General features: G+C 41.1%; 1 protein-coding gene across 10 annotated transcripts in view; it reads left to right on the forward strand.

Moving 5' to 3' along the window:
* CREB5 (cAMP responsive element binding protein 5) overlaps positions 1-12,896 on the forward strand; it is a 409,001-nt gene that overhangs the window by 300,099 nt on the left and 96,006 nt on the right. For all 10 annotated transcript variants that reach the window (XM_082397957.1, XM_082397963.1, XM_082397958.1 and 7 more), the window contains one exon: positions 4,064-4,174. In XM_082397957.1, the coding sequence (XP_082254083.1) occupies positions 4,064-4,174 (111 nt within the window). The remainder of the gene's footprint in view (positions 1-4,063; positions 4,175-12,896) is intronic.

Raw genomic sequence — 12,896 nt, forward strand, 5'->3', positions numbered from 1 at the left:
CACCAATGCTGTGATCCTGGGTTTCATTCAACCCCACTAATGGCATGGAGACTTCTACCACAAGCCATCTTCATCCAGGCTTTAAATCCTTCTTGTCCAAAATAGTTTCCTTTCAGGAATTCTATGCATTGTCCAGAAAAATATCACTACAGTGACCTTTTTTCCCCATTTGACTAAACTGTGTTCCATTCCCAGGGGCAAAGGTGGGACATTTAGGCTGAAAAGACCCAGAGAAAAGCGTGCCTGGCACTGGTTTCTACCACATCACTTCACTGTACAACTTGAAATAATAGAGGAGTTGAACAGAAAAAGAGTCTTTGGGACTTACCTGGTGGTCCAGTGGTTAAGATTTCGCCTTCCAATGCAGGGGGTGCGAGTTCAATCCCTGTTCGGGGAGCTAAGATCCCACATGCCTCGTGGCCAAAAAACCAAAACATAAAACAGGAGCAGTATTGTAACAAATTCAATAAAGACTTTAAAAAAAAATGGTCCACGTCAAAAAAAAGAAAAAGAGTCTTTAAAGTTTTAACAGAGAAGTCAATATACTTGAAATTTTTAAAAAATGTTGATGCTTCAGAATAGAAGCAAAGGATCAGGTGCATGGTAAAGAGCCAGTGTAGATAAAGAGAGTCAGGAGTTTCCAAACCCATGTCAGTGATGTGTACAGCTGTCATGAAAATAGTGTCAATCTAGAGCAGTGATTCTCAACTGTGGACAGTTTTGTACCCGAGGGGTTATTTGGCAATATCTGAAGACACTGTTGGTTGTCACAACTCTGGGAAAGTGCTACTGGCATCTAGTGGGTAGAGGCCAGGGATGCTGTTAAACATTCTACAATGCACAGGATAGTTAAGACGACAAAGAATTATTTGGCCCCAAATGTCAGTAGTGCCAAGGTTGGGAAATCGTGATTCGGTGTGACACTAATGTAGCTAAAGAAAATTAACACAAGGTATCTAAAAGCATATGCTAAGAGTTCTAGGCCCTAGAAATCTGGGCCTTTTCTTCCTTGTTATCAAGTCGCCAGCCCTTGCACTGTAACTTTGGCTTGTCAAGTGTGGTCTTTCCGTAGAGTTCTTGCCCTGAGAAATCATGCTTCCTGTGGCATAAAAGATTAGTTTATATCTGTAGGTGAAGGTGAGATTCTTAACTGATCTGTAGTGCATGCTGTCAGGCTACATATTTCACAAAGCTCTAGGTCAGAAACAAATGATGAATTTGTTCATTCATTCATTTATTTCGTAAAATTTTGTTGAGCACCTGCTATGGAGCAGGCTCTGTGCTAGATGCTGGCATGTGGTGAAGAAAAAGGCAGACGTTGCCTTCCAGCACTTCACTGGGTTGTGATTTCTGATCTTGAAAGTCAAATGCTGAAATAATTTGGGAATACGAGCACCCATTTATAATTACAAAAGCCCAGTGAACTGCAGACATCTTGGCTCCTGTTTTCCAGTTTGTTTCAAGGGAAAAGAAGAAGCTCAAAAAAAGGTGATATCCTTTACCTGGATGTTTTACCTACAGTGCTCAATGTCGCTTAGTATTTAGAAAAGCCACTCCCATCTTCTGACCTCTTAATTCTAGTCCACTCATTAAAGCCAGACTCACGGGCAGAGCGTTATTAGCACAAAGCACCAAATGGTTGTTATAAAGAGGCTCTTGCTAACCCCCTATAATTACTTAGATGGAAAAATGCAGTTTTTTAAGATAGGAAAATCAGCCTGTTTTCATATTCTGTTTAATTTGTCAGTCATAAGGTAGAAACAGTCCTAGCCTGTAATTTTTCTGAGAAGTGGGAAGCGTGGCTGACTCCGGATCAAGAGGCAGCAAGCAGGCTACTCTCACTTCTTTGTAGAGCATGATGGCTACAGAGCATGATGGAAAACCCTGGACAATCGTGTGTCCTTCTGAACCATCCTGCTTTAGGACACTGAAAGCAAAAGCTCCTTTGGACTTGATTTCCCTCTAGGAGAAGGTCACTAATTGGAATAGTGTGTTGAATCCTATTCCAACTCTCCTATCCCCTAGCCTCTGGAAGTGGGAGTTATAAAGTAATAAGCATTTTTTAGAGAAATCTCCATGACTTAACAATGAGAGTATACAAATGTACTTTATGACACTGAATTGTACACTTCAAAAGAGTTACAATGGTAAATTTTATATTATGTATATTTTACCATGATTTTAAAAAATAATTTAAAAAATTAGACTACCCAGGCTGCCTGGAGATTTAGAGGAATATGAGAGTGAATACAGTTGTCCCTCCGTACCTGTGGGTTCCACATCTGCAGATTCAACCAACCATGGATTGAAAATATACTTTTTTAATACCAGAAAGTTCCAGAAAACATCACTTGAATTTGCCAAGTGCTGGCAACTATTTACATAGTATTTACGTTGTATTAGGTATTATAGGTAATCTGGAGATGATTTAAAGTATAAGGGAGGATGTGTGTAAGTTTTATGCAATTACTATGCCATTTTATATAAGGGACTTGAGCATCCTTGGATTTTGGTATCAGAGGTGGGTCCTGGAACCAATCCCCAGCAGATACTGAGGGACAACTCTATTTTATTTTGTTGAATTGGTGCTGCAAAAGGTTTTGCTAGAGTCGTCTAGAAAGTTCTCCTTCATTAAGTAGCTCCTTTTGAAACAATTTCACATATTCATACATTGCTAGATAACTGATAAGCTAATTCTGGCCAAGGTAAGGCTGACGGTGCTTTGCTGTGACAGAAAATGTGCGCCAGTCATTCATGAGAGGCTTTAGGCAGGCACCTCTGCTAATCCACACATTGGTGTCATAATTATACCCCCTCCCCACCCCTGCACTTGGAGTGGACACAGCAGGAATTGCAGTGATAGAGTCCCAACAATGGAAGGGACCTTAAAGGGTCATTTAGTTCAACTATTACTCTCAATTCTTGTCTGTGAGGTTTCCATCCTCCACACTTTGACAAACTCCAGTGATAAGGAACTCTGTATTTTCTAAGACTACTTAGGCTAACTGAGCAGAAACGTGGTTCCCTAAAATTTCCAACCATTGTTTTCATTTCCATCCTTTGGCAAATGGAAAAACTCTTGCATTGAAGAAACTATTTCCCCCCTGAGGAAAGTCGAATTATTTTCTGTGGGATTTCAGTATTAAGTATTTATTAAGCATTATTCTAGTTCTTCAAAAAGTGCTAATTTTCTACTAAACAGAAAATATTAATCAGACGCACCCGTCCTTGACTGAAATAGAGATTTTGCTGTATTTAGTTTTTAACAGGGACGCGCCCCGGAGACAAAAAAAAATGCCAGGACTCAATTCAGATATTTGAATGTTAATTCTAGACACTAGGGCAGGCCAGCAGGACAGTGGAGGGCATTGATCACGAGTCTTCAGCACCCTGACTGCTTTCTTCACCTTTCCAGAGCCCTAGCCCTGCTGTGAGGCCTAAAACTGCTCCTGTGTAGTCAGACACGGTTAACAGGGAAGAGAAGATGTGCCAGGGGCAGCAGCTCAAATACCTCTGCTGGATCATTTTGATTGTGGTCATGAGTTAGAGAGACAGGAAGACACGTCATCTTTAAGAGGGTGGCTTTTTAAATGAATATTTTCTTATTGCTAAAATGATTCACGTTTCTGTGTAAAATTTAGGGAGAACAAAAAAGCCACAGATAACCTGAGATAACCATTTGGTATATTCTGTATCCTGCCAGCATTTTTCTATGCATATGTTATTCTGTGTAGCTATAAAAATAAGCATGATGAGTAGTATTTGGAGTGTTCGCAGAAGTGGAAGTATTGCATACTTTTGTTTGGAAATGATCTACCATGACAACACGTAGTTCTCTTTGGCATCAGGCGTATTCTCTAGAGGGCACAGCTTTGGATGATTCTTTGATGTGCTTGAGTTCAAGGCTCAGGAGTATATTGTTTACCCTTCAGCAAACCACAGGCTTTGCCGGGAGTTATTCACAGAAATTCTAAACGATCCATTTGAAAGAGAAATGCAGCTTTGTCTATGACCTAGACTGCCTTTCTCAGACTTCTGATTCTGTTACTTTCCTTTCTCTTAGATGGAGAGACAAATGTCCGTGAACTCCAACCTCCTGGGAATGCAAGGTCCAAATCTCAGCAACCCCTGTGCTTCTCCCCAAGTCCAGCCAATGCATTCAGAAGCCAAAATGGTAAATAACAGTTATAATCATCCTTTTGTTATTTCATGACTTTTTCTTTCTTTTGATTTCTGCTCTGACTTCCAAACTTCAGTCAAGTCAGGTAGATGGCTCTGTCTTTGTTTCAATGAATAGGTCTTTCTGTGGAAAAGCTGTGTAGAGCTTGGCTCTCTCTTTGAGGCTATTTGTTACTGAACCTTGGCATCGGATGCTCATATAACAAACATTGGACCAGCCTGTGGCCTTAGTGAGAGGGACTTTTGGAAGTTTGGGGAAATCCATAAGAGTTGAGGAGGGATGTACCCAAGTATGTGTATATTTGTTCAGAAAGAGAAATTAGCAAAAACAATCCAGAGTTTCTCTCCTTCGAGGTAGTCACAGTTTCAACGCCACTCTTCCTGTCCCCACGGCCACCAAGACAGACATGTGATTTTTAAGCACATACTACTATGAAAATATTTTTCAGTTTTTGTTATAGTCATCAGATGTGACATTGAGCTGAAAGGACCAGTGCCTTGTTTTCTCACGGGGTAACTGCAGCTCATACTGAAATGTGTGATTTCAGGTGACAACTTCAGTGACTTTTAACGTATGAGACTGATATGCAGTAAGGTCAGTCTTTCCAATCAAAGTGATAGATTCATGCATTTCTATTCTACCAAATATTAATAAAAGCAATGCATGTCGATCTTGGCCATATAAAGTAAATTTGCTGGTTATATTTAGTGGAGTTACTTGAAGTAGGTCATTCAGTTTTCATATAAATTCTGACACCACAGTTAGTAAGGTATCAGATGTCAACAAAATACACTGCAGCAAAGTTTTTAGTATCTGATATTGGATAGATAGCTTTTGCTAGAAGTTGAAGATTTATTTGGTTTGCTGACTGACAGCGTTAGGGACCCTGTCTAATGGCTGGGGTGAGGATGTCATTGACATCTCTGAAAATTAGCCATCAATACCCAGTGACTTCGTTTTCAATGGCAGCAAGTTTTTTTGGCGCCTGCTTTGGTCACGTTCTCTTGGAAACTTCACTCATTTCACTTGCAGCTTCTCAGCCCAAGGAAGCAACTGAACTCCCAGTGTTGGCTACCTTGGGCAAATAAAATCTGTGGTTGGGAGAGTTCTCTTTGCTGTGCCACAGTCCCTGTGACATGCCAAATGGCACCAGCACCTTCAGCAAAGCTCGTTAAATCTTTTTGGAATCGGCAAATATTTTTTCAACTCAAGCCCTGCTGAGCCAAACCAAATACTTGCTGGCAGAGTAAAGTCCAAACTGGCATCTGTTTTGGAGACCAGAGTAATGCCATTTACATTTTTTTAAAGGAAAATAAAAAATGAATTGTGACGGTACTTAAGAAAAAAATAAAATTAAGTTATTCATGTGTATGAATAAGTGTTCTGGGTCTAAGCATCAGATGCTACTCCTCCAGCTGGATTATTTCTGAATCACCTAATTTAGTTCAGGGTCTGTATCTCTTTTGAGGGACCTCCCAGACAAACTTGAGGTAGATTCTAAAACACAATTCCAAACCAAATTTCCCTGCAGTTGAGTTTCATTGGATTTTATGCCACCACTTGACTCTGAAGTGTCCTACCCCTCTTCTTGCTGGCAAAGAAGGAAAATGCTTCCAAAGGGAGTACAGGTTTATAGTTATTTATATGTATGAAATAAAAACATATGATATGGCAGCTTAATAGTGAATGATATCAGCAGGAGACAAAAGGGAGAATTGGGCTGTACTTATAAAAATAGTGTTACCCTGTAAATGTTTGTTGAGTTAAATGTTGAGCAGGCATACTACTCTGCTGATTCATGTTCTAAGTGAATGAATATTTCCAGATCCATGATGTCTGGGCAAACCAACTGTATCATGAAGTAGATACAGCTTTTCCCCCTGCTCCAAACTCCCACCCCTAACCTGGGTATTGCCAATACAAATATGGATTACTGTTAATCCAAAGGGAAAAATTGTAATATCGGCCACTTATATTTTGGAAGAAGAGCATTTACCTAGTAGCTTGGAAAAGCGTTAAGTGAATGACTTTTAATACATTACTGAGCGTCCTTATTCTGATTTCTGCTTGCTTTATTCACTGGAGAAACACGTTATTGCCATCTACTAACCGTACAATATTTTCTAGCAGCTTTGGTTTACTCAGATGAAAAGCTTTTATAAAATACAAAGTAGAGAAGAAAAAAACTCTTCCGCAATGTTAATGTCAGCCAGAGCCTCCCCAGGTTTCTCAGAGCTATGGGCTTTGTTGTTCTATGCCTAATTTTCTTCCTGTGTAAGACTAGAATGGATTCCAGATTTCAACTAAGACTCTGGTTTCGCTGTTTTCAAGGACGTTTCCAAAGGTCACACATGGGCTATTGTGATGAAGGCACTGTGTGGGGTGTGTTCTCAGAGCACAAGAGAAAGCAGAGAGCCGCCTGGGAGGTGTTGCCCACTTCACAGCGCTGCAGACCTCGTCTCCCGGGAATGGTGCTGTCAGAGTGTCCGCTTTACACTCCCTCTTGGCCACTGACAAAAGCCATCATCCTGAATCTCTGGGGAAACTCAGAGGTCCTCGAGGTGGCCAAAAGCTGTAGACAGGATTGCTTTACAGGTACAGTTTTATTAGAAGCTGTCTGACAAGTGATGGCTCAATAGAAGACATCCATTTTCTTTGCCCCAAATCGGTCACTTCTATTGTGGAAGAGAGCAAAATAGGCTCCAGTAAGCTCCATCTTGCATTAACCTGCAACATCTTAAGTCAAAATCATACATGTTCTTCTTTTGATTTAATGTGTATTAGTATCAAGCAGTGCACTTCAAAGTACTGTAATCACATCTGTCCAAGCTGATTTGATCATAAGTCTGGCAGATAATAATTTAGTTTTATGGATCTTTTTCTGAAGAATTAAGCCAAGAAACATATAACTTCACAATTATGCAAGTGAATATGTGCATATTGGGTTTTGTTTGGGGGTCAGTGCAGACTCAGAGCTGTGAGAGCCTTCCATCTTTCTAACCACCCAGAGAGGTAGGCTCTTCCTTCCAGATTCCTGGGATCGGTGGGTGTCTTCCCTGAAAATGGTGTCGGCTAGGAGGAAATTCACTGGATACCTGATGGACAGTTTTAACACTCAAAGGGGAAAGGGAGAGAAAGAGGAGGATGAACAGAGAGAAGTGGAAAAGGGGAGGAAGAAGGAGACAGAACAGATAGGAAATGCAAACCAGACTGGGACCCGTTTTTCTAGCCTTTGCTGGGTGCGAGTGATTCTGCAATGACGTGGATGTGGTGCCCTCAGAGTTATGTAGATTTGTGTTCATTTCTGTCTGTGAGAATTAGACCAATTCTATCTAACTTTGAAAAATGGTTTTCCTTTTCTTCTTTTTAAAGAAGTCAATAACAGGGTTGGAAACCAAATAAGGGGTGGGGAGAACTTGTCCATACACCTGTCTTGAGTCTCATTAATGATGAGATGACAACTATCGTATTGAAACTGATGAAACTGAGGATGGCGTATAAACAACAATTCATGGAGGGCTCTGACCACTCTGCCCAGATTCCACCTTCAATTTGGATAGGGGTAGGAAGCCTAGGAAGTATTGATACCAGTGAGAAGGTATGTATAGCTGTGACCTGATTTTATTCTCAGGACAGCCCCATAACAGGGATATTGTCCCCATTTTACAGCTGAGGCAGCTGAGGCTCCAAGAGGTTAAAAAACTGGCCCAATGACACATCACTTAGCAAAAGCTAAAGTCTCAGACTCTAATGACAAAGCTTTTCCATCACAACATTGATCCTTTGATAAAAATACACAGCTTCCAGGTATCAGTAACCAGAGGATTAAATCAAATTCTTTTTAGGTGAATTTATATATACATACTAACGGGAGACAAGGATGGCAAGGATAGTTTAGATCTCCAGATAACCTGGAAAAAAATGTGGAGTGGTTGTTTAGTATGGAGCTTACCTCTTGGTTTAACCAGAGCTCTGTGGCTTCACTGACTGGTCCAGCCTCACTGCCTCTTATTCAAACACATTTTAATCATGACATTTCTTGTTTTACATGTGTGTCTCCCCCACTTGATTGATTGGAAGCTCCTTGAAAATAATCCTTGCATTGTGTAAGCTCCGTGTACTGAGAAAGGCCCCATGAATGAGAACTGAATTTAATTGAGCTGAGTTGAATTAAAATTATGAGAAGGAACCAAACCCTAGCCCTGGAAATGAGGGTGAGATGGAGTGCGTAGGGGGTACGGGTGGGGCTAAGAAGGAGAGGATAAAGTGTGTTAAATGTTAAGCTAAGTATTCAGCCTGTAAAGAGTAGCTGACAACATTTGATGTGTTTGAAAGACATCTAGAAACAATATCCGTCATATTTTTTCCTTGAGAGGAAAGCAATATGTCTGTTCCTTAGAAAACAGAACTTGGAATATCATTGCCCTCCTAGGAATTGAGAGCAATCAATACTAAATGCTGTTTCTTCCACTGTGGTGGATTGATTGTGCTGTATTTTGGTCACCTACTGTCAATACCTCATCCACAGTTAGGTTTACAGTTTATTCAATGAATACATAAATGTATACATTAATGAATGAATAAAAGAAACCAAAAGGATTGAGAGTCAAGACCTTTTAGAGATGGAGGGCACTTAGTGAAGAACTTGCCCAATTCCTCATTTCACAAGTGAGGACACCAAACCTGGTAAAGACTTAGGGAGATCAAGCCATCATTTAAACACAAAGCTGGGCTTCAACAAAGGCCTTCACGCTTCTATCCAGAATTGTGCTTTTTCCATCAGCTGTACTGATAAATTACTAACAGTGCTTCTTTTTTTGGCTCATGGTTTCCTCCTGGCAGATTGGCAGACAAGAAAACCGGGGTGGTAGAGTGAGCAATCCATGGTTAAATCTCTACTTTGTTTTGAATGTCAACCTGGGTGTGTTTGTGTTTGCCTTTTCCCCTCCCTAATTATCGAGCTGGATAACTGTTTGCCTGCAGTGCCCCTTGGCCACCCACTGTCCAACAGATAAATCACAGAGAACCCTGGCTCCATACGGAGTTGCCTGGAAAGTTTATACCCAGGAAAAGACAGTCTCCAGGTAACATCTCTCTGGCACTCTTGAGAAATGTAGTTCTGCGATTTGCCTATTTGCTTTAATCATCCTCAGCTTCACTTCCTAAGTGTCCAGGAATAAAAAAGCAGTGAATAAATAGGCTGTCTGCTTCTCAGAAGCTTTGTGGCGAGGCAGGAAATGCTGTTGACTTGACAGACACTCTCTTCTCATTAACTTTCGAATCATGCCAGCAGCCATGTGTCCCTGTAGCCAGTGATCAAAACGCGATGATGGGCTGAACCAAGATGACCACTCTTCAGAATCCTTCTCCCTCAGTGCTGTGAAAAACCACTGTCCAATATGCAGGTGGATAGGAATTAGGTAAGATTCTATGACAACAACCACGAAAATCTAAGCTCTCACTAATATGTATGATGGATCTTATTTTAAGGGCAATTTGCCTTCTTAAAACACCATGGTAGAAAATAGTATTTGTTAACAGTAATTAATCACTTGTGTATGTGGCAGAAATTATGTTAAGCATCTTGCAATATATTATCTCATTTAATTCTCCAAACAATACGCTTAGGGAGGTACTGTTCTTAATCTCATTTTATAAATGAACTGAGAGGTTGAGTAACTTGTGAAGAACATACAAGCTGGTAAAATATGGTGCTGGGATGTGAACCCAGCATTGGGCCCTTGGTCCTGACCGTAAACCGTAATGTTTTGCCAGCAGTGGGGATGATCGTCCTATGAGTTCATATTAGCAGAGCACTTTCCAAATTGCAAAGTGCTTCCATGTACATTGTCTCCTCGGAGCTTGATAGCAATTCTCTAAGGTCAACAGGGAATTATTACTATCCTCATTTTATAGACACAGAGAGGTTCTGAGTGACTTTTCCAGCATGATCCAGTGGCATAACCAGGCTCTGAGCCCAAGTCTCCTTTGATTTTTGTCCTGTTTCTACTATATCATGCTGACTCTGGAGTCCCCATGATAACTTATTCCGAATCAAAGCAAGTTCTTATAAAAGCGAAATTCAGTGGTATTAAAGTATCAATAAGATGAAGCTCAAATTAATAGCTAGGCCCAGCCACCTAACTATTAGCTTCTCTAGTCCTCATCTTCTAAACACCAGAGAGAAGGCTGATTCATATTTCTGTCTGGCCAAGACAACTGCTGAATTAAGGAATGAAAAGCAGCAACACAACTCTTAAGAGCTAATAGAAGCCCTGACTCCTTTCTCTTGGCTGAAAGTATAAACTTTCACATGCCATTACCACTTTGTCCATTTAAACTGTAGAATGTTTAATTTAGGAATATATTGTGTCGAGTTTTTTTGGTACAGTGTGAGTGATTAGATTATGAGATCATTGATAAGAGCTAGCAACCATGTATTTATATTTCTACAGAACAGAATAAATTCCTGCAGCATTTACATTCCGTGTGCTGATCAAGATCCCAAACACATGGGATTATACATTTGATTATATTTGTTTTGAAAATGAGAATTTGAGAGATTAGCAATTGCTTATGAATCACCAAATTCCAAAGCAGGAAAGGATTATATTGGCAAAATTCTTTCCTTTGAGAAACAAAGGTCTGAGGTTCAAGTTAACAGCTGGTCTAAGGTCAGGTAGCTAATTAGCAGAAGAAGGGGAATTAGAACCCAGATTCCAGGTTTTCAATTTATAGTACTTCACTCTGCATGTGCTAGTCAGGACTTGACAGAGAAAGCCATCTGCTGGCTGCTGTGATAGTGAATTTTCTAAGGGAGTGTTTCCTGAAGCGTTGTCAGTACCCGGGGAGAAGAGGGTCAATCAGCTTTTCCCTTTTGTATCCAATGGGAATTGAAGTTCATCAACAGAATGCCTGAAGAAATGGGTCCATTTTCTATAATTCTTCCTGAGACTTGGGGGTCTTGACATGAGACCACTAAGCTATTCTGCTTGGCTATCCAAAGCGTGGATTCATGATAAGTATTGCCTCTCTTGGCACCCAGTACAAACTGACTTGATTTTGCCTGCCACCAAGCAAAAGTAAACTTCCCACTTCTCATTGCTGTGTTTTTTGGGACTGCATGGATCTTCCTTGGGCCTTCGGAGATCTGTTTCGTGCTGGTGTGAAGTGGTGACCGAGCTCTCTGAGCACCCATCACAAAGCGGTATTGAAATGTCCCTTTCTTTCCATCGGCCCTCTCTGGGCTCTCCCCATCTCCAACCTCACCAGCGGCTCCGCACACACATTCAGATAGTCTCCTAGGACTCACTGTCTTCCCAGTTCTCTCTCTTTCTCTTTCTGCAAGTATCCACCCTGTTTTGGTAACCGTGGCAACAGGTGAAATACAATCCCAATATTTGCTCGCTGCCTCTGTCACCCAGCCCAGCACGCGCATCGCCGGCTCTTGTTTTTGTGTTTGTTTAACGTTCCCAAGCCTGAAGTCAGATGCATCTGGGCAAGGACGCCACGCACGGTCGGTCTGGTTTGGAACACCCCCTCTCACACAGTCTTCAGGCACGTCTTCTTTGTGTGTTTGTATACGTGTGCGCACGCGTGTTTCCTTGTCTGCTTTGGAACGTTGTACAAATAAGTTCAGCTTATGTTAGAATAGCCAAGCGGGAAAAAAAGGAATTTTACACATCTTGTTACAAGGAAGTTCTGCTTTGCAGAGATATATTTTGGTCTTTTTCTTGGAATTTATGTCGCTTACACTTTCCAAGATTTTTGCCAGCACCACTAATAAGGAAAGTTTGCTTTGCACTTTGGGATGATGGTCTGCCTTGAGTTGGTTTTTTATGTGGCAGGTACAGCAGATCTGTCAGAAAACTTGTGCCTTGAGGGGGATGGAAGCGGGGGGCATTGGGGAAGATAGAGGAGGCAAAGTTTTCCTAAAAGTGTGGGATTTTTCTTTTGTTAAAAAAATAAAAGGGAGAATCCAATCTTCAAATCCAAAACTAACCAAGAATATATTTTTCCTGTTGGTATCCTTTAAAATGGTCTTTCTATCCCCTGTTTGTTTGAAAATCTAGCTGTACTATATAGTATTGTATATTTTATATATTTTATTTGCCTTAGTATAAGATGAATCATTAGGTTCTCAGAATCGGTGAGTCTGAACAATAAAAATAAATACATCGAGTATTTTTACTTTGAAACGGTATTTGCAATCACCAGACAGAAGATGTGTTTAAGGAGGATGAGGTTTTCATCCAACTGTGGCCTTGGATTCTAGAGATTAAAAGTGCAACCAGAGAGGCAAGGCAGTAACCTGATTTCAGTAGAGAGCCAGCATCTGAAGAATAAGAGGGAACAAGAGCGCACTTGGGTAGAATTTCAGAGTTGGCAAGTGTTTCACTTGCACCCTTTCCTGGAATGTGCTTCTCCCTTTTGGCACCTCCGCATGGGAATGTGCCCATGTTGCCAGGGTACCAGTCCTGTGTCCCTCCCAGCCTCTCCTGCTTCACTCAGCTCCGCGCACCATGGTCACTCTCTGAAAGCCCCTCCCAGGGGGCTGGCATTTTTCTGAGGGCTTCTGGCTGCCTTGCCTCTCCTATCCTATTTCCTTCACTTTGCAAACTGCAGTCCTCCTTTTTTTACAAGACTTAGCTCAAATGCACATCACAGTTCCTGCAAAGTCTTCTCAACTTCCTCAGGTAGACAGGAGCCACGGCTT

This window comes from Balaenoptera borealis (assembly GCF_965194805.1).
Source record: "Balaenoptera borealis genome assembly, chromosome: 7".
Lineage (NCBI taxonomy): Eukaryota > Metazoa > Chordata > Mammalia > Artiodactyla > Balaenopteridae > Balaenoptera > Balaenoptera borealis.